Source organism: Molothrus aeneus, chromosome 17 (assembly GCF_037042795.1).
Source record: "Molothrus aeneus isolate 106 chromosome 17, BPBGC_Maene_1.0, whole genome shotgun sequence".
Lineage (NCBI taxonomy): Eukaryota > Metazoa > Chordata > Aves > Passeriformes > Icteridae > Molothrus > Molothrus aeneus.
The window spans coordinates 13,226,246-13,250,652 of NC_089662.1; the positions used below are offsets into that span (position 1 = coordinate 13,226,246).

The 24,407-nt window shown below is 48.2% G+C and overlaps 1 protein-coding gene across 2 annotated transcripts; it reads right to left on the minus strand.

Moving 5' to 3' along the window:
* Positions 1-519: 519 nt before the first annotated feature.
* DOK5 (docking protein 5) lies at positions 520-22,877 on the minus strand. 2 transcript variants are annotated; one of them, XM_066561670.1, is made up of 8 exons: positions 22,682-22,877; positions 12,017-12,124; positions 7,609-7,723; positions 7,402-7,521; positions 6,503-6,653; positions 3,965-4,100; positions 2,772-2,892; positions 520-1,115 (listed from the first exon to the last, which is right to left on the minus strand). In XM_066561670.1, the coding sequence occupies exons 1-8, from the start codon at positions 22,745-22,747 to the stop codon at positions 1,021-1,023; spliced, it is 912 nt and encodes a 303-aa protein (XP_066417767.1). In that variant the 5' UTR covers positions 22,748-22,877; the 3' UTR covers positions 520-1,020. The 2 variants fall into 2 exon arrangements, with proteins under 2 accessions (XP_066417767.1, XP_066417766.1); XM_066561669.1 differs by having other exon boundaries at positions 6,503-6,692; positions 22,682-22,876.
* Positions 22,878-24,407: the final 1,530 nt, after the last annotated feature.

Here is a 24,407-nt window from a genome sequence, read left to right on the forward strand (position 1 = left end):
ACACAATTATAAGAGTAAGCATTGACAGCAGGGAAAGCTGGAAAAATAAAAGGTGTTTCATTCAGATGAATGCTAAACCAACCCACTTCAATCACTGCCTTCCCTCAAGGAGGCAAAAAGTGCTTTATTAAATCTTTATCAAGAAAAAAAATGGAAGATCTTCATTTAAGAAAAAAAAAGGTTTGAACTATGATAAAAATAGGGATAAACATAATCCTTATTTACAATAAATTAAGTTTATCTTTGCACTGTGGGGTACCTCCCACAACGATGGCAGATTGATTTTATTTCCTTCAGAAACTCATTTGCCTGGCACCTCTCTCAGGGCTCGGCTTACCTGAGAGCCTCCCTCCCCTCCAGCTCTGCTCCCACAACATTCCTGAATGTGGAAATCCAGCATTTACCTTCTGCTATTTTTAACTCAAAGCCCCAGACAATTATTCTGTCCTAGAAGAAAATTAGCTTGTGCTAATTGAATGTCAAAAAAAAAAAAAACAACAAAACCCACTGCACCACAAATTGCGTGGGACTTTTTTTTATTTTCAATGTTTACAGAGATGGAAATAAATACAGGAAAGAGGAGATTCTTTTAAAAGAAATCAATCAAGTCTTCAAACAGGAAAAATGGTATCCAAGAGCTGCTTCAAACTGGCCACCATTCCAGAGATCAGGAACAGGGTTCACAATAATGGGAATAACTCAAGGTAAGCATTGCCACAACTCGGTGTCAGGAGCCAAAATAACCACACTACAGCAGATTCTCACATATTTACAACATACCTATCATACAAAACCAGTGGGAGTGTTTAGGGAGTGATTTCTTCTCTGTCCAGTGTATATAAAAGTTACACCAGAGGGTTTGGTGGCTTGGCTCCTCTCCCCAACATCCACAGAAGCGTTTCTGCTTTTGGCAAAGTTTAAAAAAATCCTTTGTATTGCAGGAATTCTTCATCCAGCCTGGACTTCTCTGCGTGTGCAGCCTCGGTCGCCATCGGCCCTGTCACGGCCCGGGGCAGCTGCTCAGAGGACAGAGGCTGTGAGGCTGTGCCTGGGCTCCTCTGAGCTGCAGCCTGGGAAGGTCTCGGTGCCATGGAGCTTCCGGGGGCTGGGAACACCTTCAGAGAGCCAGGGGGGGAAAAGCACAACAGCCCAGTTAAACACAGCACCCCAGGCAGGATTCACACACACATCAATTAATTCAGTCCAACCCCGCCTGATCTGCTGCTCCAGCTCAGAAATGACCACGCAGCTTTTCTTCACCCCTTCCTTCAGAACAGAAACTTATAAAAAGGAAATTAATTTTTTTTTTCAAAGTTCTGACTTGTATTTCAAACGTAAAAATGCTCTTTTAGATCTTTTTTTTCCCCAGTCTAACAAGCAAGATATTTTTCTAAATATAAAGCAAGTGGTTTGTACCCCTGCAGTCTATTTCTCTCGTGCCAGCTCCGTGCTGAATGATTGATTTAATCAAGGGGGCACAGACTGTGCCCAGGCTGCCACCAGCAGCTCCTCCTGCCATGGCCCCATCCATGGAACAGCTCTGGGCAGGCGGGGAAGCGCTGCTTCCATCCTCCATCCCTGCTCTGCATGGAGCTTTCCACGGGCTGCCTGCCCCCTCTAGTGCTGGAAAGAAAGAACCGGGAAAAATTGTTCCTTTAAGGCTTTTTGTTGTTGTTGTTGTTGTTGTTGGGGTTTTTAATTCTGAAAACAAACACAACTCCGCGGAGCTGACTTTGGGCCGGCTCCTCTGAGGTCTGAGCATCTCCTTTTATTTCCCCTCCCTTTCCCTGTTCTGGGGATGTTTTGGGTGAACTTTACCAAGCACACAAAAGGAATGATGAAGGTTCTCAGTACAAGGCAGCCATGCAGAGGAGGGGAACCGAGTGGTACAGAAAGCATTGAGGGTTTGGGGCAGCTCTGTCCTGAGCCTCCTCAGCTCCTCACGGGATTTGTGCTCCAGACTCTTCCCAGCCGTGCTGCCCTTGCTCCACCACCCCAATGTCCTTCCTAAACTGGGGACACGGCACCCAAACCGTCCCTGCTCCTGCTGGCCACAGCATCCCCAGCTGCCCATCCCAAACAGGACACGTCCTTGTCCCCAGAGAGCTGAGCAGGGTTCAGGTGAGTGCCACCCCCATGGAGCAGAGCAGCGTTCAGGCTGAGTGTCACCCCATGAATGTCACCCCCACAAGTGTCACCCCCATGAGTGCCACCTCATGAGTGCCACCCCCACGAGTGCCACCCCCACGAGTGCCATCCCCACGAGTGCCATCCCCACGAGTGCCATCCCCATGGAGCAGAGCAGTGTTCAGGCTGAGTATCACCCCCACGAGTGTCATCCCCATGAGTGCCACCTCATGAGTGTCACCCCCACGAGTGTCACCTCCATGGAGCAGAGCAGCAGATCAGGTTGAGTGTCACCCCCATGAGTGCCACTTCCATGACTGCCACCCCCATAAGTGCCATCCCCATGAGTGTCACCCCCATGGAGCAGAGCAGCATTCAGGCTCAGTGCCACCCAGGGCAGTGTCAGAGGTGTCTCAGTGCCCTCAGAGCAGTGTCAGGGCTGTGTCAGTGTCCCCAGGGCAGTGTCAGGGCAGTGTCAGTGTCCCCAGGGCAGTGTCAGGGCAGTGTCAGTGCCCCCAGGGCAGTGTCAGGGCAGTGTCAGTGCCCCCAGGGCAGTGTCAGGGCAGTGTCCCAGTGTCCCCAGGGCAGTGTCAGGGCAGTGTCCCAGTGTCCCCAGGGCAGTGCCCAGCTGGCAGTGTCCTCACCTGGCAGCCCCAGCAGGTGCCCCGTGCTGTGCTGGCGGGTGATGTGGTGCCAGTAGGCGCTGCGGGGCAGGGGCACCACGGTGCCCAGGGACACGGCCCGCTCGCTCCTCCTCAGCTGCAGCTGCAAGGCACGACAGGGTCAGCCACACCTGCAGCACGTCTGTATCAGCAATTGCTTTTGACAGGAATTCCAGCTACACATATTGCCACAAATTTTATCATTGAGCAGAATTTAATATAATAATAATAATAATAATAATAATAATAATAATAATAATAATAATAATAATAATAATAATAATAATAATAATAATATTGAACAAACTAACTTTGTACCCACAAACATCAAGGAATGTGTGTGTCGTTGTTTTTATCAGGAATTTTATCAGGAATTGTTTTTAGCAGGAATTCCGGTTATATATATTGCCTTAAATTTTAAAATTGAGCAGAATTAAATAATTATAATAATAATACAAAAAATAATAATTAATAATAAATAATATATTGAACAAACTAACTTTGCACCCACAAGCACTGAGGAATGTGCATGTCCTTGTTTTTATCCTTGAACAGGAATTCCAGTTATACAGATTGCCCTACATTTCACAATCTAGCATCATAATAATAATAGTAATAGTAATAATAATAATAATAATAATAATTAGAAAAATAAATAAACTAACTTTGCACCCACAAGCACTGAGAAATGTGCATGTCCTTGTTGTTTTTATCCTTGAGCAGGAATTCCTGAAATTCCTATAATTCCAATTATACATATTGCCCTGAATTTAATAACTGAGCATAATAATAATAATAATAATAATAATAATAATAATAATAATAATAATAATAATAATAATAATAATAAGTAGTAGTAGTAGTAGTAGTAGTAGTAGTAGTAGTAGTAGTAGTAGTAGTAGTTTAATAATAATAAGTAGTATTTTAATAATAATAATAAAGTTTAAGGATTATATACAGTATAATTCTTAAATATAACAATATAATAATTAAAGTATAATAATTACTTTATTATTAATAATAAAAAACCAATAATAATTAAGTAATAATTACACCGATAATGATGATTATGACAACAACCACAACAAGCCCCCTGAGCAGCCCAGTCTGGGTGGGTGCCTGGAGTGGACCCCCCTCCCCGTGCCCTCCCCGTGCCCTCCCCGTGCCCTCCGTACCCTGGCGTCCTTGGCGCTCTGCAGCAGCCGCTGGTGCTGCTCGGCGATGGCCAGGGCGGCTGAGTGCACCTTCTGGTAGATGGCCTCGCCATGCCTGGTCTGGAAGATGAAGAGCCCCTCTCCCGTGTCACACATCCTGCAAGGCACCAGCACAGCCCAGGGCAGCACGAGGGTCCAGCCCAGACGGAGCCAGAACCTCCCCGTGCCACCCCAAAATTCCCTCACACCGGGGGGAGGACAGCGGGAGGGAACAAAGTCATTGCCACCCTCTGTTCCTGCCTTTTCTCAGCCAGGAAATGGAACAAAGTTATTGCCACTCTCTGCTTTCTGCCTCTTCTCAACCAGGAAATGGAACAAACTTATTTCCACCTCTCTGTTCCTGCCTTTTCTCAACCAGGAAATGGAACAAAGTCATTGCCACCCTCTGGTCCTGCCTTTTCTCAACCAGGAGGGAACAAAGTTATTGCCACTCTCTGCTTTCTGCCTCTTCTCAACCAGGAAATGGAACAAACTTATTTCCACCTCTCTGTTCCTGCCTTTTCTCAACCAGGAAATGGAACAAAGTTATTTCCACCCTCTATTCCTGCCTTTTCTCAGCCTGGAGGGAACAAAGTCATTGCCACCCTCTGTTCCTGCCTTTTCTCAACCAGGAAATGGAACAAAGTTATTTCCACCCTCTATTCCTGCCTTTTCTCAGCCTGGAGGGAATAAAGTTATTGCCACCCTCTGTTTTCTGCCTTTTCTCCACCAGGAAATGGAAGTTGGGATCATTCAATAAGGAGGTAATGTAAAAGTGGATCTTTATCAGAAGGCCTCCAGGGGCAGTTGAGGAAAGATGCCCACAAAAGCCACCCCCACAGGGGTGAGGACATTTTCTAGGCTTTAGGGAATTAACATAATTAATAAAAAGCACCGATTAGGAGGACAAGTGGTGATGCAATTTTGCACTCCCCCCCAGGTGAAGCCCCTTCTCTGGAGCCCCCTGGCACTGGCTGTGCTCTGTCCATGAAATATCTCTGAGAGTTGTTCTCAGCTTTGGTTCCCAGCAAGAGCCAAGACAGCCCTGTGCCCCCAGGACCTGGAGCTCTGGAATTTGATTTGCCTTTCTGCCTAGGGAAAAGCCATGGAAAACCACTGGGAAAAGCAGCCACTGATACAACAGGCCACAGAGCTACAGATGGACGGGCAAAGAATTCAGGGAACAGAGGAAAAAGGCAAAAACTGAAGGGGATCATTTCTGCCTGTGCCTGTGAGCAGCCCTGGTGCGGTCACTGACACACCCAGCTGCTCCTCCACACGTGCAAAAGCTCTGGAGAGCTCCTGCACAAACCCAGATTTTTATATTTAGGCTCTCTCTGGAATCTGTGTCAGGCAGGATTAATTTGTCTTCCCCTTTTGGACTTTCAATGAGTTATGCAGACTTTTGTCTTCCCCTTGAAACAATAAATACAATTTTTATTTGGCATTTTTTTAGGGGTGTAGATTTGTTCCAGGATTTTAACCAGTATTTATATTTGTTTCACTATTTTAATTGGGCTTGGGGGGCATATTTGTTTCAGTATTTTAATTGGGGTTATATTTTTTTCAGTATTTTAATTTTTTTTTGAGGGGGGGTTACACTTGTTTCAGTATTTTAATTGCATTTCTTTGGGATGTTTATGTTTGTTTCAGTATTGTAATTGCTTTGGGGGGGTTGTATTTGTTTCGGTATTTTAATTTAGTTTTTTTGGGGGGGTTATATTTTTATCACTCTTTCAATTAGTTTTTTAGGGGGGAGTCACATTTATTTCAGCATTTTAATTTAGTTTTTTTTGGGGGGGTTATATTTTTATCACCACTTCAATTAGTATTTTTGGGGGGCATTCACATTTGTTTCACCATTTTAATTTAGATTTGGGGGGGGTTATATTTTTATCACTCTTTCAATTAGTTTTTTAGGGGGAATTCTTTTCTCAATCAGGAAATGGAATTTAATTAGTTTTAATTTAATTAATTTAGTTTTTTTTGGGGGGGTTATATTTTTATCACCACTTCAATTTGTTTTTTTGCGGGGAATTCATATTTGTTTCACCATTTTAATTTCGTTTTTTTTTTGGGGGTTATATTTTTATCACCATTTTAATTCGTTTTTTTGGGGGGGATTTACATTTGTTTTAGCATTTTAATTTAGTTTTTGGGGGGTTATATTTTTATCACTCTTTCAATTAGTTTTTGGGGGGGGTTCGTATTTATTTCAGCATTTTAATTTGGTTTTTGGGGGGTAATATTTGTTTCACTATTTCAATTAGTTTTTTAGGGTGGGGATTCGTATTTATTTCAGCATATTAATTTAGGTTCTTTGGGGGGGGGGTTATATTTTTATCACCACTTCAACTCGTATTTTTGGGGGGGATTCACATTTGTTTCACCATTTTAATTGCTTTTTTTTTATTTTTTTTTTTTTGGAGCAGGGGGTCCAGGCTGGCCTCTGGCTGCAGATGAGCCCCCAAACCCTTGGAACCCCTTGGGGAAGGCAGAGAGGAGCCAAGCCCACCTTACCTGCCCGCCTCGAAGGTGAACCAGGCTGGGTCCCGCCCGTAGCGCCGCAGGGCACTGAGAGGCCACGAGACCAGTTTGACTCTGGGATTCTGGATGTCCCAAAGACAGATATTCTCAAATGTTATCTGCAAGGTACATTCCCCATGCACATCTAAATTAGGGGATGGCATCAAATACACATTGAATCTCTCTGGGAGAAAAACAAAAGGTTAGTCTAAAATCCCTGCCCAGCACATGTGCAAGTCATTCAAGGAATTTCCTACTCTCCATCCCTATTGTTTTGCACTTGGAGCTATTCATTCCCACACCAAGAATTCCTCCCTGGGACTCTGCAAACCTCGTATTTGGGGCAGTCAAATGCTGCGCCCAAAGGGCATCAAATATTTGTGTGTGCACTCAGAGCCTGAGGAGAAGTGCACCAGCATAATCCTGGTGTTTGCAAACAGCTCATAAAGTTGTGAGCAATTTGTGAATAAATCCAGTGCCTGAGCAGGTAATGAGCTCATTTGCACAGTAAAGTGGAGTAGCCACGGGCTCAGGTTTTGCATGCAATTACTGTTTATTTATTATTCTCTTTACAAAGCCTCAGCCACTGACATCACACCAAAAAAAAAAAAAAACCCACACAACAAATCGTTCCCATCTCCAAGAGCAACTAACTGATCTGAGAAAGAGAAGTGCTACTCCAAAATAATTCTAGATAACTTATTTATTATCTCTGGTAGCAAGAGCCAAAAATAAACCCCCAACCAACCAAAAGCAACCCCCCAGAACAAGCAAAGTGGGCTTGGAAAAACAGTTTTGCTCCTCTGTATTTCCAACATCCATATGTACAGTCTAAAGGGCTTGAAAATAACGCAATAAAAAAAAGTTCAAAAAGTCAGTATTTCTGTACCTACCACTCTGCTCCCTCTCTACTCCAGATGCCAACAAGTCAGGCTCTCCAAGGCTAATGTCATTAATTCGTGTTCCCAGGCACTCCATCTGCAGCACCTTGCACCACTCATCTGCCTCAAGCTCTGCACAAATGCCCAGAAAATCTGCGTGTGGGTACATCGCGTTTGCAGTTCCACAACCGGCGCTCTGAGCGCGGCCGTTTGACCCACCTGAGTCGCAGGCGAAGGTCCGGGAGGTGTCATCACTGAAATAAATGCCCACCGCGTGCTTCTTGGCGCCCTTGGGCAGCCTCGAGATGTTCCTCACGTTGCTGAGCTCCGTGACCTGGAAAAGCACGATTTGGGATGGGAGCGAGGAGCCTGGCAAGGGATCTGTGCGCTCCTGGGGAGGAGAGAAGGGGAGGAAGAGGGAGAGGAAGGTGGGACAGCACCAGCAGGCAGTGAGTGGCAGGGAGGGCTCTCGAGGAGATGCAGCCCCGGCAGGAATCGCCTCAGTGGGAAACTCCACCTTCCCCTGGGAGATGCAGCAGCCACGTCCTGCAGGGTGGTGGTGTTCACAGGGTCCCAGGATGAGGGAAGAGAGGAGAATCTCGACTCCATGTTTCAGAAGGATGATTTATTGTTTTATGATAGATATTATAGTCAAAGAAAATGATGTATTAAAACTATACTAAAAGAATAGAAGAAAGGATTTCATCAGAAGGCTTGCAAGGAATAGAAAGGAATAAATAACAGAAGCTCCTGACTCTCAGAGAGTCTGAGACAGCTGGGCTGTGATTGGCCATTAATGAAAAACAACCACATGAGACCAACCACGGATGCACCTGTTGCATCCCACAGCAGAAGATAATTCTTGTTTTTCTTTTCCTCTGAGGCTTCTCAGCTTCTCAGGAGAAAAACCCTGGCCAAGGGATTTTTCAGAAAACATCATGGTGACAGTGCAGCTCTCCAGGACACCAGTGTGACACCATCCCGAGGGAACTGCAGCCACGGGAAAGGTGGAACCAGAGCTCCCTGCAGCCTGAGCAATGTTCACACGAGGGGCAGGAGAAACACCAGCCTGGGCCAGCAGAACCAGAGAGGTGGAGATGGAAACCCAAAGGATTCACCCATGTGGAGCTCCAGCACGGGGGGAAGAGCAGTGGGGAAAAGCTGCTCTCTGTATTATTCTTTATTGAGGGATTTGTTACTTGAGGATTTGTTGGACTGGTCCACTTCAAAAAAAAAAAGGCAAAATAAAATCACAGTTTTCGTTATCAGAAAGTGTTTTAGTGTTAAAGATTCAGAAACAGATTTCATTGTTTGGCAACCAAACAACAGCTTGGAAAAATAGCTTTTACACCCAAAGCCCTGAACCTGGTGCCTCACTCCTCACTCCCAGCTCAGTGACAGCAATCATTAAAATAAATGTTCAACAGCTCCTCCTTAGCAGAGTGGTCAGACTGGAAACATTTCACTTGCCAATGATACAGCTTTGCCTGGAAAACAATTACAAGTTCCACAATCCAATTTTCCAAATGGATTATTCCATAAGCAGGCAGAAAAGACAGTTTAAATGACTCCTGCTGTTCCAAGGCAAGATTAATGCAACCAGATTAAAACTCAACCCCTTGAGGGCTCAGTGTATTCCTGTCAGCAGGACACAATTAGCTCAGTTTTTATTGGGACATTGAGGATTCTTCTGGCACATCACTAAGGCAAAAGAAATAAGAATTTCTTCCTTCCTCCAGTATTATTTTGTTCAAGAATGTGGCAATTTGTGGTTGCTTATTTATTTTTAACAAGGGAAAATCAGACACACTCACCTGAAAAGCAACTCTGTGCGTATTTTGCAGCCTGAATTCTAATTATTTTCCCTCCCTTGTGGGACCAAAGGAATTATGTGGGCAATTTGCTTTGTGTATGCAAATTCCCAGTTCACTCCATAAACCCCAGCTGAGTGCTCCCACATGACCTTTATTTTAGGGCACTGTCACCTTTCCACTTTTAAAAAATAGAGCAGGATTAGATGAGAAAGGATTTAAAGGTTAATAATATTGCACCAAAAGAATTATTTCTGTTTTGCACCTGCAGTGGTGAGGATGTCCAGCCTCAGCCCCTGTGCAGAGCTGGAGACAAGGACAAACTCAAATGCAAACATTTGGGACTCTCCAAAAGGACAGGAGCAGCACCAAGACAGCACTGGGGACCCAAAATTCCCGTGGAGAAGGGAAGGAGCTGCATCCTCAGCCCCTTGGAATTGGTGCCACCACACCCAGGGCCCTGCCAGCCCCTCTGCACCAACAAAGCAAAGAAAATCTTGCACTTTAATCCACCCCAGGAAAGAAGGACAGCCCCAGAAGGGAACACTCGAGTGAAGGAGGCAGGTGCTGCTGAGAAATGAGCTCCATTCACCATTTTCCTTTTCCCCCCTTTAGGGTTTTATGATGGATTAAACCTCTCCCAGGACTGATGAGGCCTCTGCAAGTTTTGTATTTTTATCAATTATTTTATCAGTAATTTTATGCCATCAGTTATTTTATCAGTAATTTTGTGTCATCAATTATTTTATCAGTAATTTTATGTCATCAGTTATTTTATCAGTAATTTTATGTCATCAATTATTTTATCAGTAATTTTACGCCATCAATTATTTGATCAATAATTTTACGTCACCAGTTATTTTATCAGTAATTTTATCAATAATTAACTATGATTTCCATCAGAATCATTCAGCTACAGCCTCATACAGAGCAGCAGGGGCAAGTTCTCTTTTCCCAGCAGCTCATATTTAATACTCTCAGAAGCTCCACCATTCACATTTAAATTTCACACATTTACAAGGCTTATTTAACAAAAAAAACCCACCACCTGCGTTTTTATCCACCTGTGCTCTTCACAAACGAGCACATTTTGCCCAGAAATGCCATTTAATATTCATTAGCTCCCTCTCAGGGAGGTTTGTTAAAAATAGAGGAGCCCTGTCAGTTTGTTGAGCTGATGACTCTAAACCTCCCTCCACACCCCATATCTCAGCTCCCTCTCTGCCTGGAAATACACTCAAAATCCAAATGGAAAACCAGAATTTTCCCACTTCTCGTCAGCCTGGAAGCGTTCAAGGCTTGGCTGGGCAGGGTTTGGAGCAGCCTGGGACAGGGAGGGTGGCCCTGAGGAAGAACTGGGTGACCTTTGAGGTCCTGTCCACGTGATTGGCAAAGTTCTGATACAAACCACACTGAAACTGTGTGTTAGTTCTCAGGGACTGATTTTGGACTCTGGTCATCGTTCATTCCCATCAAATCAGCTGCCAGAGAGATCCAGAAATTCAACTGGTAGGAGAAGCAACAGTTTGAAATGAAGTAAGTGTTCAGCAGGGACAAAACTTGGCTTAAAACAAAAATCCCTCTGTGGGATTTTCAGGTTTTTTTTTCATGATTTTCAATTTTTTCAGATTTTCATGGAAACCTGAACTCAATTTTCAGATTTTCGTGCAGCCAGTGAGGCTTTCCATGGTGCTTTACTCTGCACATCCAGGCTGCTGTGGGTTGAACACCTGCAAACAGGTGCTAGGCCATGGAATTTCATCAAAAAGAGAAGAAATTCCAGCCTCATTCAGGCTCCCCTTGGGTTTCATACCCATTACCCAAGGTGCTGCTCATATATTGCATGGACAAAATGGGAAAAACACAGATTTGCATCGATAATCGACAGAGCTATAATAAAATATTACGATAAAATGATATTAAATAATAATAAATAGTTATAATAAAATAAATGCAGTGATTGACACAGAGCTGAAGTTCTTACACACGCTGTGCAGCCCTCCCACAACAAAGAGAAAAATCTCGTTATTTCTGAAGGTGCCTAATAGAAATGCGAATTATTTCTGGGCCTGACTTGTTAGAAAAAAGCCAAGGTTTGATGACCAACGAGTTCCAGGTTCTGTGGCATTCAGAGGAAGGGATCCCCCTGATCTCTCCACCCTGTCAGGGTGGGTGCAGAGCAGCCTCCAGCTCCTGGGAGTTTCTGCCCATAATTCCCAGCCTTCAGTTTCTGCCTACAATCATTGGGATGAATTAAAAGGTTCCTTATTTCCACCTCCATGCCCAGGAGAATGCCCCATGGAAACCCCCAGGTGAGCAGGAGCTGTGCCTCATTCCAGAGCAGCGGCTGCAGGGAAATTCTTCATTCTGTAAATACCAGTGAACCCAGCAGAGCTTTTCACTGCTGTGAAAACGCCCCTCGTGCCTGCAGCTGCCTCCTGTCTTCCCACAGAGGCAAAATCCCAGAAAATGGGAACCTCCAGGGGCCTTTGGAACTCCCACATTCCCTGGGATGGCTGTTCTGGAAATAGGAAGAGCAGGAGCCACTGCAAAGTATTTCAGGTGTGATTTTTAAAGGGCTGAGGAAAGGCCAAATGCTTTAACAAAATTAAGTAATTTTTCACCTGCTTAGCAAGACATTTGCTACAAACAACATTTATTTTGCCTCCACTGAATGAAAACACACACAGAGGTTTAGGACCTTAAGAGTTTTAAAAAAATTCAATTTTCAGGCTAAGTAATACACAAAGGTTTAGATTTTCGTCAGTAATAAAAGTAATCAAGCAATAAAAGTTGGAGAGAAGCTCGTGCCTTACCTTGTGGTAGCACCTGAAGTAAGCAGCTCGTTCATCTGAGAACTTCTCCAGCCTCTTGGGCCCTTTGCTTGAAGCCTTTTTGAACACTAGCCAGCATCTCTGGTAAATCTGGAGGCACAAAAAAAGAACTTGGCATCTGCACTGACCTGAGCATCACCAACACTCACAGAGCAGGGAAATCCTCAGTCAGCTGTGGACACTCAGGAATTCAGAGGGAACACAAGAACAAGCTGCTGGGGAGCTCCATCCTCCTTCTTTGAGTCCAGAAATTCCTGTGTGCGAGGAGGATTTTTGTGAATTCTCTGTTTGGTAAACTCTGTGCATTTTGTGAGTAAGGGTAACACGAGGGAGCAGGAACTGAATGATGGACAGTGAAAAAAGCAGATTATTTGAGTGCAGAACCCAGGGCCATCCTGTCACTTTTGCTCCCAGGGTCTAACTGAATTTAAATCCAACTCATCTGGGGCAGGCTCTGTGCAGGGTGGTTTTAAAGCCACTTTTCCCAGCTCCTGCCACCTTTCCCTGCAGCCCCCTCAGAGCTGTGGTGCTGCCAGAGCTCTCGGCTGAGCTCACCCTGCCTGCCTATAAAGGCAGGAATCGCCAGCCCTGCCAACTGCTCACAGCCCACTCCCCATCAGCAGCACCTGGCAGCTTCAAAATAAACCCAAACTGCCACCAAAATTAGTGGGATTTCAAGAGGAAAACAAAAAATAAATAACCAGACAGGCCCTCAGCAAGTGGTTCACAGCACAAATTCAGTGATCACAGCATCCCAGCCATCAAATGCCATTTATTTTACTTTTTCAAGTCCAGAAAAGCCATTCTCAACCTATTTACTTGGTTTACCAGTAAATTATTAACCAATATCACAAAATATCTCTCCAAATCTTTCACAAGTCATTATCAATCCCACTAAAAAACAGAATATCTAAACCAAATTTCTCCCCGAAACACCCTATGAACCTCAACATTTAGAAATCCCTAATCCTTATATTAATCCTTAATGTGGTTAAGTAAAGCAGAAACAACTCCTCTGATTGTCTGAGCTTTGGGGTTTGAGAACATTCACAGGCAGAGGGGGAATCTGAAACCAGGGGCTGCTGCCCTGGGGGAGACCCAAACCCTGGAGCACCCTGGAAGTGAGGGAGGCAGGGAGAGCCGGCATCCTCAGCTCCTCACTGAGCACAGAACCACCAACCCTGCCTTTCCTAGAGCCTAAAATGCTCCTCCTTATCTAGGAAACAGGAATTATTCCACCCGGTAAGCGTGGAATAGAATATTCCACATGATAAGGAATAGGAGATTTGAATTTAGAAGTTAAAATCCGCATTAGTGTGGCCTGACCCATCAAGAAAGGCTTCATAAAATCAGGCCTGCTCTGGCTGTCATTCCCTCTAAGGCAAGCTGGCACTGTGCAAGTTCCCATCTAAAGCAATCCTGGTGTGAGCAGTTTGTTAACATAATAACCTATTCCTGGGTGAAAACCAACCAGTTTTTACACCATTAGACAGAAAAATGAAAACTATCCCTCACAAACAACTTTTCCTGCATGTCCACATTGGGGTTTGAGTGACCAATCAATACAGGATAATAACTTGTTAGTGACCAATAAAGTAATTAACAGGAAAGCTCCTGACCAATTGGAGTCCCACGTGAGGTCTGTAAAACTGTATAAAAAGGAGTTATGTGAATAAAGAATGGGGTTTGTACAGGTCTGATGGCTTTTGGGGTTTTTTACGGACCATACACAGAGCAGGTCATAATTCAGGGCTGCTTAAGGCCATCAGGGGAGAGAAGAGCCATTCCAAAAGAAGAGCCAAGAAGCATTTACAGCAGAAACCCTCCCTTGCCAGGGAGAGCTGAAAAAAACCAGCCAGGCTGGAGCTCAGTATCAGATTTGGTGCCTTGAACATCTGCTAAGCTCTGTACAAGGGCACAGTTAATTCTGGGCATGAAACTGGATAGGAGAGAACCAGCCTGGGACTGTAACTGGGCAGGAGAAATAGTAAAGGCTTCCCTGAGGCCAAAGCTGGGCTCTGGGCAGGCAGCTGGTGCTGCCAGCAGCTGGATCTGCAGCTGGATCTGCAGCTGGATCTGCAGCCCAGCTGGGCCAGCCATGGCACAGCCCAGTGTGGGATCAGGGAGCTGCAGAACAGGGTTTGCAATGATTCCTGTGTGCCAGAGTATCTGATTCTCCAGCTCCACAGGCTATGGGGCACTGCTGCAGCTCATTAACAGCTCCCAGAGCTCGCTAATTAGGGCATGGGATGCTCCGGGTGACAGCCACCCCAGCCCTGCCAAGGACACTCCTGCTACAGCAGGGCAGCAGGCACAGCCTGGGCTCCCTCACAAACTCAGCTTTTCATCCCCCACAGCACACAAATATCTGCAGGGGCTGCATTTCAGAGCTGCACTTCTTGTACTTCAGAGCTGGACTTGAAATTTTAAGGTGACATCTAAGGAGACCCCAAAAAAAGGGCAGAATTTGCACAGGAATAAACCCTTTCTTTCTGCCAGTAAAGCAATTTTTCCAGCCCTGAGCTGGCAGCAGACAAAGCCAGCCACGGCAGAAGGGCTGCAGCTGCTCCATCCTTGAGCAGCCCAACCTGAAAACAGGATAAAAAACCTGCAGAACTCAGGTGATGATGCTTGTTAGGAGCTGCCCGCAGAGCTGAGGTGACAAACACCCTGCAAGCATCCCACAGCAGATGGGATAATGGGAATGACTTCCCACTCCCGGCTGTCACCCTCTGGCAGCAGCTGCGAGCTGCAGGGAGCAGCAGAGGCGTTGCTGTGATCGATGCAGCCCCTGCCGGCCCTGCAGACAGCTCCGGGTGTGCAGGTGAGCCCTGTCTCAGCACCAGGTAAATTCACCCCATTCCTCCCCCATTTCCCCTGCAGGCAGAGCTCGGTGCCCGGGGAGCAGCCGGGAAAGCCCAGGGATGGGCAGGAAGGAGCAGATGGAGCTGCCAGGCAGTGCCAGCAGGCTGGGCTGCACCGGGGACGGGCCCTGGCAGGGGGAGAGGGACCCTGCCCCTCTGCTGGGCACATCTGGGGGGACCCTGCCCCTCTGCTGGGCACATCTGGGGGGACCCTGCCCCTCTGGAGGGATCCTGTCCCTCTGTTCAGCACATCTGGAGGGATCCTGTCCCTCTGCTGGGCACATCTGGAGTGATCCTGCCCCCTCTGCTGGGCACATCTGGAGGGACCCTGCCCCTCTGGAGTGATCCTGTCCCTCTGTTCAGCACATCTGGAGGGGTTCTGTCCCTCTGCCCAGCCCCATCAGGCACATCTGGGGTGCTGTGTCCAGCTCTGGGCTCCTCAGGACACAAAGAACCTTTTCATTTGGTGTTTTGTTTTTTGTTTGTTTGTTTGCTTGTTTTCCTTTTGATGTAGATGAATGGACCAATACTGACCTAAAGAAGCACTTTAAGTCAGCCACTGAATGAAACAAGGATTGCAGAGGCAGTATTTCCCTGGTAGAATTCCCCCTTCCCCAGGCTCCTGCAGCCCTCCTGCCCTTTTCCAGGTTGCTCCATGGACAAACCCAGCTCACATGAATTTCTCATGTCCCCAGGTAATTAAAGGCAGAGTTCAGGAGTTCAATCCCATTTAGGAAGATCCAAATTGGGGAAAGCTGCATTAAAAATGTCTCTAGAAGCTTTACACTCCTCCCTTAACCAGGGAAGAGCCACTTGTCTTTCACCACAAGCACCGTGCCAGGGCTCTGCCTCTCACTGGGATGAGCCCATTCAGAACACTTTAATTCAGAGCACCAGCAAACATCCCCCCTCACCTTCCTGGAGACATCCACAGGAAATTTTCCTTTGCCAGACACAGAGAATTCATTGAGAGTTCCCCAGACAAACATTACTTGGCAAGTAAAGGGACAATTTAACCTCTCACATTGACATTACTGAGGGGAAGTACCACTCCTTTTACCCTATTGATGTTCTGAACTGAAACAAGTGACATTATCAGTAAAACAACAACAAAAAAAACCCCACCAATATTCATTTCAACAGCCTGAACTCTCACTGGCATTTCTGACAGCACTTGATGAAGCCAGACAAAAAGATAATGGAACAGTCCATCTTCCCCGCATTCCTGGAGCTACACAAACACCAAATTAAGATGTCAGGCTCAAATTAAGATGTCACTCTCAGGAGCAGCCCTTGCATCTGTTACTTTCTTTCAAGTGTTTCCACAGCCTCTGCAAAATGTTATTTATCCCTGATCTCACTGCAGGGCAATGCCCCTGCACAGCAGAGGGAGAATTTCACACTGGGAAAGGAGCTGGTGATGAAAGGGCTCCAGAACCACCACAGAGTAAATTTCACCTGTTTATAATCAGGTTTCCTTTCTCTTCCACTGCCTGTGCAATCATCCCTGACACACCTGGCACGGCTGGGGCTGTCAGAAATCACAGATTTTTCTACCAAAGGAAGAGGAAATAGGGAAAAGAGAGCCAGAATCCACAACCAGCAGGTCAGGGAAGAGTTAGGGACAAAGGAAAAAGGGTCAGACTTGCTTTAAACTTGTTACAATAAAATATAAATCTTAAACAGGGTAGCAAATGGGTAAGAGGCCCTTGTTTAGGAGTCAGTTCAGCCCATGGAAACATTTGGAATTATTGACTTCAGAAACGAAGCCCATCTTCCAAAGAACACAGAAGGTGATTTATCTGAAAACAGGCTGGAAAGCACAAAAAAACCCATTCCTCCTCCTAAATGTGCCACCATCAAAGCAAGACTTTCATACTCCAAATCATGATCTGTATAACGTTTTGAGGGAAAACCAGGAATAGTTCTGAGGTTTGTTCTTTTTGGCTTTTGGGGGGGTTCTTTGGGAACAAATTACGACCCTCATCACTCCGTGCTGTCCCCACAAATCAAACACCAAAAGAAACAAAATGTAATTCCACCACGGGAGCTGCAAAACTTCCTTGTGCCTCCTCCAGAGGCAGGCAGAGCACCCCGATCCCCCAGCCCAGGGCTGACCCCATCAGGACACACGTCACTGTGGTATTTCATGAAAAATCCCAGAAATTGCCAGGATTTCCTCTCCTGGGAAGCTTCAGCTTCTCCCTGTTTTGCAGCTTCGGAACGTGATTTGGAGAATTGTTTACCCAGCACGTGAATTGTTTTAATTTAATAAGCAATCACAGTCAGCTGTGTTGGACTCTCTAAGTCTGTCTTGGGTTTTTATATTCATTCCTTTCTGGCTTTCTGATGCATCCTCTCTCTTTCTTTAGTATAGTTTTAGAATATAATATAATATATAATATATATAATAATATATAGCATATAATATGTACTATCTAGTATATAATATATAATATAATATGATATAATATAATATGATATAATATAATATGATATGATATGATATGATATGATATGATATGATATGATATGATATGATATGATATGATATAATATAATATAATATAATATAATATAATATAATATAATATAATATAATATAATATAATATAATATAATATAATATAAATATATCAGCCTTCTGAGAACTTGGAGTCAAATTCTCATCCCTCACCTCATCCTGGGCACCCTCACAACACCACAGCAGACACAGACCTGGCCTCTCATCCCCCATCTCTGTGCCACACAAAACCCAAAGGGTTTTCTGCCCCAGTGCCCAGAGGGAGCTGCCCTGGCCTTTACTGGGATCCTTCCCCCCATCAGCTCCAGGAAAATGCTCCAACTTCCCCAGGAACGTTCTGGATCCCATCCCTGCTGCCACTGACAAGCTCCAAGCAATAAGAAATCTTAATATCTGTGAATATATTCTAACACCTTATCTGGCAGCTCGGGAGAACTCTGAATTTCCAGGGGCATTAATATCCTGCAGGTTGCACTTGGTGCCTGAGAAATCTGTTCAGTTTTTCCCCCTCTCCAACTCCCAGCCTGAAAGGAGCTGCAGAGGTGAACAGAGTTTTATTAATAAAGCTGCTTCAAATGGAGACACAGGCAACTTTTTCCCTTCTCTTTCCCCTTCCCCCAGCCTTACATCATTCTTCTTTCCAGTTTTCACAGCCCAGGCTCTGAAATCCTCATATCAACTTGCTGGCACATGTATTCAAGCCCCAAATCTCTCCCACCATATGGTTCCAGTCCTGCAGATTGTCTCTCCCCCACTCTGCCTCTCCTCCCACAGGGTTTCACAGCACCAGAGCTGTACAGAACTTGTCACAGTACATGTCACAGGCAACGTGCAGCACCAGACTGCTCAATGAGGCTGCCACAGCACTCACTTTAATTAACACCGAGCACAGCGAACCCTGAGAGCTCCAATCTCTCTGCAGCTTTCCACACCCAAACCTTTCTGCTGAACTGGACGAGTCCTGGGCTTTGTGCAGGAGTTTCTCCAAATTCCTAGGCACGAGACAGAAGTTTTCCCACCTGAAGTGAGGCTGTGCAGCCAGCACTGGTGCCCTGTGGGAACAACCCTGGGCAGAACTGCTGGATGTTCCCAGTTCAGCCTTGGCCACGGTGCACAGGGAACGCCTCACCCAGCACTCAAATAGACACAGCAAGGCTCCACACCCTCCTCCTTTCAGGTGAAAGTTTAATATTGCCAGAAAGCCACTAATCACAGCAAAGCAGGCAATCCAGAACACCGAGAACTATTTTCTTTTTAATGAGTTTTTCAATCAATCCAGAAATACTTGAGCACTGCTGACAGCACTTCAGCATTTCCTGGGAGCCAACAGCTGGCTGCAGAGCTGTGGCAGCCTCAGCTCCCTCCTGTCACAAGCTGAGGGCTCAATTACCCCAAACCCCCACAGACAGGGGCTGCCCAGGAGTGCCCTCATGCTGGAGGACACCCCTGACTCCACATTCCTTCCCCCTGACGTGATGAAGATGTTTTGGGCCAGCCAGGCCCCTCAAGCACAGAAACCTGACCCCCACAGATCCCATTTCTGTCCTCAAGGAGGGTCACACCAGGGAGGGAACAGCTCCACTGCTGCAGTCCCAGCGGTCACATCTCCCACCAGAGCTCAGCAGTGGACACAGGAAGGGGAAGCTCAGCCTGGACAGGGAGTGCAACCCAAAAAGTGAGCCTGGAACCAGCACACACTTCCCTGGAGCAGCTCCTCACGCTCAGCAGCGCTGCAAACCCCTCCACTTCAAAGATCTGCTCCTGTTTTGATTTTAGTTGGTATTTTTAATTGAGCCAGCACAACCTAAAAAGAAAGCTCAGGTGTGTTCACATCCCCCCACCCCAAAAATGGAAAGCCAAGAACAGATTTTCCATCATCTCCACCATGAACTCCCCCTCAGAAAGGTCACACCTGTAGCACAGAATGAGGCATGGTCTGAAAACCACGAGCACAAAAAGGACTCGTCAGGCAGAGAGAAGCCATAAAGCACCAGCCCTGCTTCCTGCACAGATACAAACCCCTGCATCAGCTGCAAAAGCCCTGAGGGTCCCCCTCCCCAGGCACAGCTCCTGGTGGTCCCTGGCAGAATCCCTCCTCCCAATCAAAGCTGATTTTCCCCTGCTTTGGAGCACTCTGGGAGGAGCTGCTCCTGCCCTGTCAGCATTTTCCAGCACACAGGCTCCTGTGTGTCACTGCTGATGACACACCAGCCCCACACCACCGGCTCGGGGAGTGATTTTCCTCCCTATAAGGATGGCAAGAGTCAGGAGGAGCGAGCTTTCTCCTGAATAAACCTGGCTCTGCAGAAGACACATGTGGTACAAATGTTGCTATGGAAACTATTCTATTAAATAATATTCAATTAAACTCACACGTTTGAAGCACGCAGCAAGAGTTCAGGTGCAAAGCTAATTAGCCTAAATTCAATTCTGGAATTACAAAGTAGGGCCTTCCAGAACTGCCACGTTCCTTTCAGAAGAGGCTGGGATTCGAGCAAGCTGCTTCTCTGCACCCCTTTCATTGCAGATGTGGCACCTGCACCCCAGCTCCTCAGGAAAGCCATTCCTGCAGGGAATTGGTGGCTTCCAGTTCCCTTGGAGATGGAATTGCCACAGAGGCACGGGCAGGGGCTGCATCCAGCCTGGAGAGCAATGCTCTGATTGCAGCTGTGCCACCAGCACAGGGAGTGATTTCAGTGACTGCCACTCACATCCTCCACACAGGAGGGAGTGTGAGATCCCTCTCTCTCAGTTAACCAGAGTCCTGCAGGGGCTGCAGCAGCCTGGTCCTTCCTGATGCTTTCACAGCATGGGGAAGTTGTCTGAAAGTTGTTCTTCTATACTCTGAGGTGTCTTCTTCCCTCTCTAGCACCTGGGTGTCCCACAGGCCTCCCCAGCACAAGAACAACCTGCTGGCTGTTTAAACAAAAACAAAATAACAAAATAATTTGTTCAAAAAAAAAAAAAAAAACAAAAACAAATAACAAAAAGCAAAAACTACCTGTTGAAATCAATTCCTCACCCTGTGAAGGAGCCAAGCTGGCAGCAGCCACTGAGTGAGACTGAATCCAGGCTCAGCCAGCCCCAGGTGTACCATCACACCTGCAGCCAGGAGGAAGGGGCACCAAGGAGCAGGGACAGGCTCCAGCCCTGCCTTTAGAGGCCCCAGACTGGTGATAATTACCCATTTCTGCACATCAGGGCACTGGGCTGGGAGCAGCTCACAGAAAATGCCACAGGAAGAATCTGCAGCCACATCTGCTCTCAGGTCGTGGGCCAACACTACCCAAAGCTGCCCTGAATTATAACCTGTGTATGGTCCATAAAAAACCCCAACAAGCCAGCAAACCTACACTTTGTAGGCTGTAGGTCCATGAAGAAGAGAAAGAATGTTTCAGATAACGCTCTTTTTAATGATACCACATCCAACTCATCAGTTTTGCAGGGAGAGCAGGCTGGAGACTCAAGTCTTGCTTTTAATGTCTTTTAAAAGGTCGATTTAAGAAGCACCTCCCAGTGTGCTCTGAGTAGAGGGGGGAGAGAAATGAGTCCTTTACAGCTGTCACATGCACATCCCAAGAGGGCATCCAGCATTTCCTCAGCAGCAGCACCCTCAGAGTGGTCTGGAAAGCCTTGGTAAAGGAAGGCACCAGCACTGACAGCATTCACAACTATTGTGGGGTTAGATAAGCCTTACTCAGACCTTCACTGAGCCTTGCTGTTACAGCATGGGGAAATGCATCACACTTTAATCTTACTCATCCTTTACACCAGAGCAAACTGAACACTGATGTGTGCTCAGTAATGAGGCTGAATCAGGACACAATTGTGCCCAATTTACTACAATGGCATTCCCTCAAAATGTCACAGAATCTCGTGGTTTTACAGAATGAGCTGTGCCTGCCAGTGCAGGGATGAGAAATCCAGCCTGATGGAAGGCTTCTCAATCATTCCTGTTTCCAAAGCACCACACAAGTTCCCAAAACTGTGGAAGTCATTGCCCACAATGGGTACAGCAAGAGAAGGGAACTGTAATTGCAGTGGGTTTCACAGGACCACAGACACTCCCCCGAAAGGAACAAATTCTGAACTGCCAACAGAACAGTGTTTAATAAACACAATAAATCACAATAAATCAGTTTCTTTCCGGTCCTGAGGGGCAGATACACCAATTGAAATGTTCTATACACACACGGAGCCCTCCGGTCCTTCCCCTGCCGGGAGCTGGGGGCTCGGGGGAGCCTGGGCTGGAGGAGCAGCCCTGGAATTTCAGAGCTCACGGCAGCCCAGGTCCTGCGGGGAGCTGCCCTGCCTCTCCCGGCACAGCCAGAGCCGGGAACAGGCCCCAGAACAGCCTGGAAATAACCTCGGTATTACACCAGCACCGAAAGGGATTTTATTTTCAATCCATGCAACTCAAGCGACTCTAAACGCCCCGAAAACACCGCAAAGCTTCACCCGTCCCACGGAGGAGCCCAAACCCGGAGTGGCAGCAGGAACAGGAGCACGGGAGCGGCTCCAGGGCGCTCAGCCCAGCCCTGCCCTGCCCGAGCTCCCGCACCCCAACCCTGCCCTGCCCGGAGCTCCCGCACCCCCAGCGCTGCCCGGAGCTCCCGCACCCCAGCGCTGCCCGGAGCTCCCGCACCCCAGCCCTGCCCGGAGCTCCCGCACCCCCAGCGCTGCCCGGAGCTCCCGCACCCCAACCCTGCCCTGCCCGGAGCTCCCGCACCCCAGCGCTGCCCGGAGCTCCCGCACCCCCAGCCCTGCCCTGCCCGGAGCTCCCGCACCCCAGCGCTGCCCGGAGCTCCCGCACCCTCAGCCCAACCCTGCCCGGAGCTCCCGCACCCTCAGCCCTGCCCTGCTCTGCCCGGAGCTCCCGCACCCTCAGCCCAACCCTGCCCGGAGCTCCCGCACCCTCAGCCCTGCCCGGAGCTCCCGCACCCCAGCCCTGCCCGGAGCTCCCACACTCCAGCCCCGGGCACGGCCCCAGCCCCGGGTCCCTCCCGGAGCCAAGGGACAGCGGTGGAGGCAGCGCAGCATCCCCGGCTGCTGACGGGAGAGAGAGGAGAAAATAAATATATCCATCCACACCTATATTTAACGCATATGCAGGTGCCTTCATTGTTCTCTCCTCATCTTTTTGTTTCCTGCGGAAAAACCCACCCAGCTCAGCTTGCAAAAAGAGGACAAAGGAGTGGCAGGGGAAAAGAAATAAACAGCAAAATGCCCAGCCCTGGGAAGGCTCTCCCGGGCACTCACCCCCAGCCGGCGGCTCCGGATGCGCACGTAGCCCTGCTTGACGATGTCGTTGAAATTGGAGGCCATCCTCGCCCGGGACAGGCGGCGGCGGCGCCGCTCAGCCCGCCCGCATGGCCGAGCAGCGCCGGCCGCACCCGGGAAAGCGGAACGGAACAGAACAGAACAGACCAGCACCGCCCCGGTAAGGACCGCACCGCCCCTGGAGAACTGCACCGCCCCGGTAAGGACCGCACCGCCCCGGGAGAACCGAACAGCACCGCCCCGGTAAGGACCGCACCGCCCCTGGAGAACTGCACCGCCCCTGGAGGGACTGCACTGCCCCGGTAAGGACCGCACCTCCCACCGCACCGCCCCTCCGAACACCCCGCGCCGCCCCGGGAGGGACCGCACCGCCCCCGGAGCGCCCCTGGAGCGATCCCACCGCCCACGAGTATCCCGCATCTCTCCGCACCGCCCTCTGAACGATCCGCTCCACTCCCGGAGCGAGCCCGCAGCGCTCTGCACAGCTCCGCACCGCCCCGAGCGCTCCGCTCCGTCCCGCACCTTCCCGCACCGCCCCGAGCGCTCCGCTCCGTCCCGCACCGCCCCGAGCGCTCCGGGCCGGGGACAGAGCTGTCCCAGCTCCCGCCCGCACTCCCTGTGCGGCCCCCGCTGCTCCGTGCCCGCCCCCTCAGCCCATCCCGCTCCGCCCGCAGCCGCAGGTGGCCCAGCCGGAGCAAAGTGCCTGTCCCAGAAAGTCTTTCGGGTGCCTGGAATTCAGGCGGGATTCTCCGGAATCCCCTCCCAAGGACGAGGGACGAGGGACGGTAACCCGAGCTGCTGCCCCGTGCCGGGGAAGCGTCCCCAGAGCCTGAGCTGGGTTTTTATGAGCAATGCGTGGCTGCAGGAAGGACAGACCTTGCCTGGGATTGCCTTCTGTGGCTCCAAGTTCTCCTTTTCCAAGAACGTACAAACACTGCCAGGCACTCGGGAGATGCAGAGCAGAGGGGCTCCGGTGGCTCCACACGGGTCACCTGCCAGGCCCAGGCTATAAATACCATGGCCTGGAAAAGGGACTGCTCAGCTCTGCAGAACTGCTTTTAATAGAGCCACAAATACCGCCCAAGGAGGTCAGCCAGGCTCCGGGCTTTGACTTTGGGAATTATCCTGAGGTGGAAATCACAGATGGGACGGCAGAGACGGCAGAGCAGGGACACAGCACAGAGCACACCAGGGGGAGCAGCCCCGGCTGGGCTGAGCTCAGGGCTGTGGGGAAGAGCTGCCCATAGTTATTCAGGTCACAGGATCAAAGAATCATTTAGGTTGGGAAAGGTTATCGAGGGTAAATCCACGTCTGATGGAAAGGGCCCCGGTCTGGTTTGGATGTGTGGCTCCTTCATTCTGGGCAGCCAGGAGCGATGTGGGGGCAGCGTGGTGCTCACAGCCCTTGCCTGAAGAGCTGATTGTGCTTTTTGTGAGGCTTTATGAAATATTAATTGATGGAGTGGATTCCAGAGGGCTCTCCAGCTGAAGGACTGATTCACTGGGGATAGAGGAGGCAAGCTGCACTCCTCACTTTTGAATTTTACACTTCCCGCTCCTTTTCACTGAGCTTTTCTTACAGAATGCATAAAATAAAACAGCTCCACCCAGAAACAGCAGGACCTTCCACCCCCATGCACCAAAACACACCAGAAATTAGAGGAATATTCTGAGATAAGTCTGGAATATGACCTTGAGGCCACCA

Bases quoted from the DNA above. Each gene is read 5' to 3' on its own strand.
- DOK5 (XM_066561669.1), bottom strand. From the start codon at position 22,747: ATGGCCTCCAATTTCAACGACATCGTCAAGCAGGGCTACGTGCGCATC. The intron at 12,125-22,681 runs GTGAGTGCCCGG...TTGTGCCTCCAG, and splicing joins TCCGGAGCCGCCGGCTGGGG to ATTTACCAGAGATGCTGGCT. The intron at 1,116-2,771 runs GTGAGGACACTG...GGCTCTCTGAAG, and splicing joins GCACCTGCTGGGGCTGCCAG to GTGTTCCCAGCCCCCGGAAG.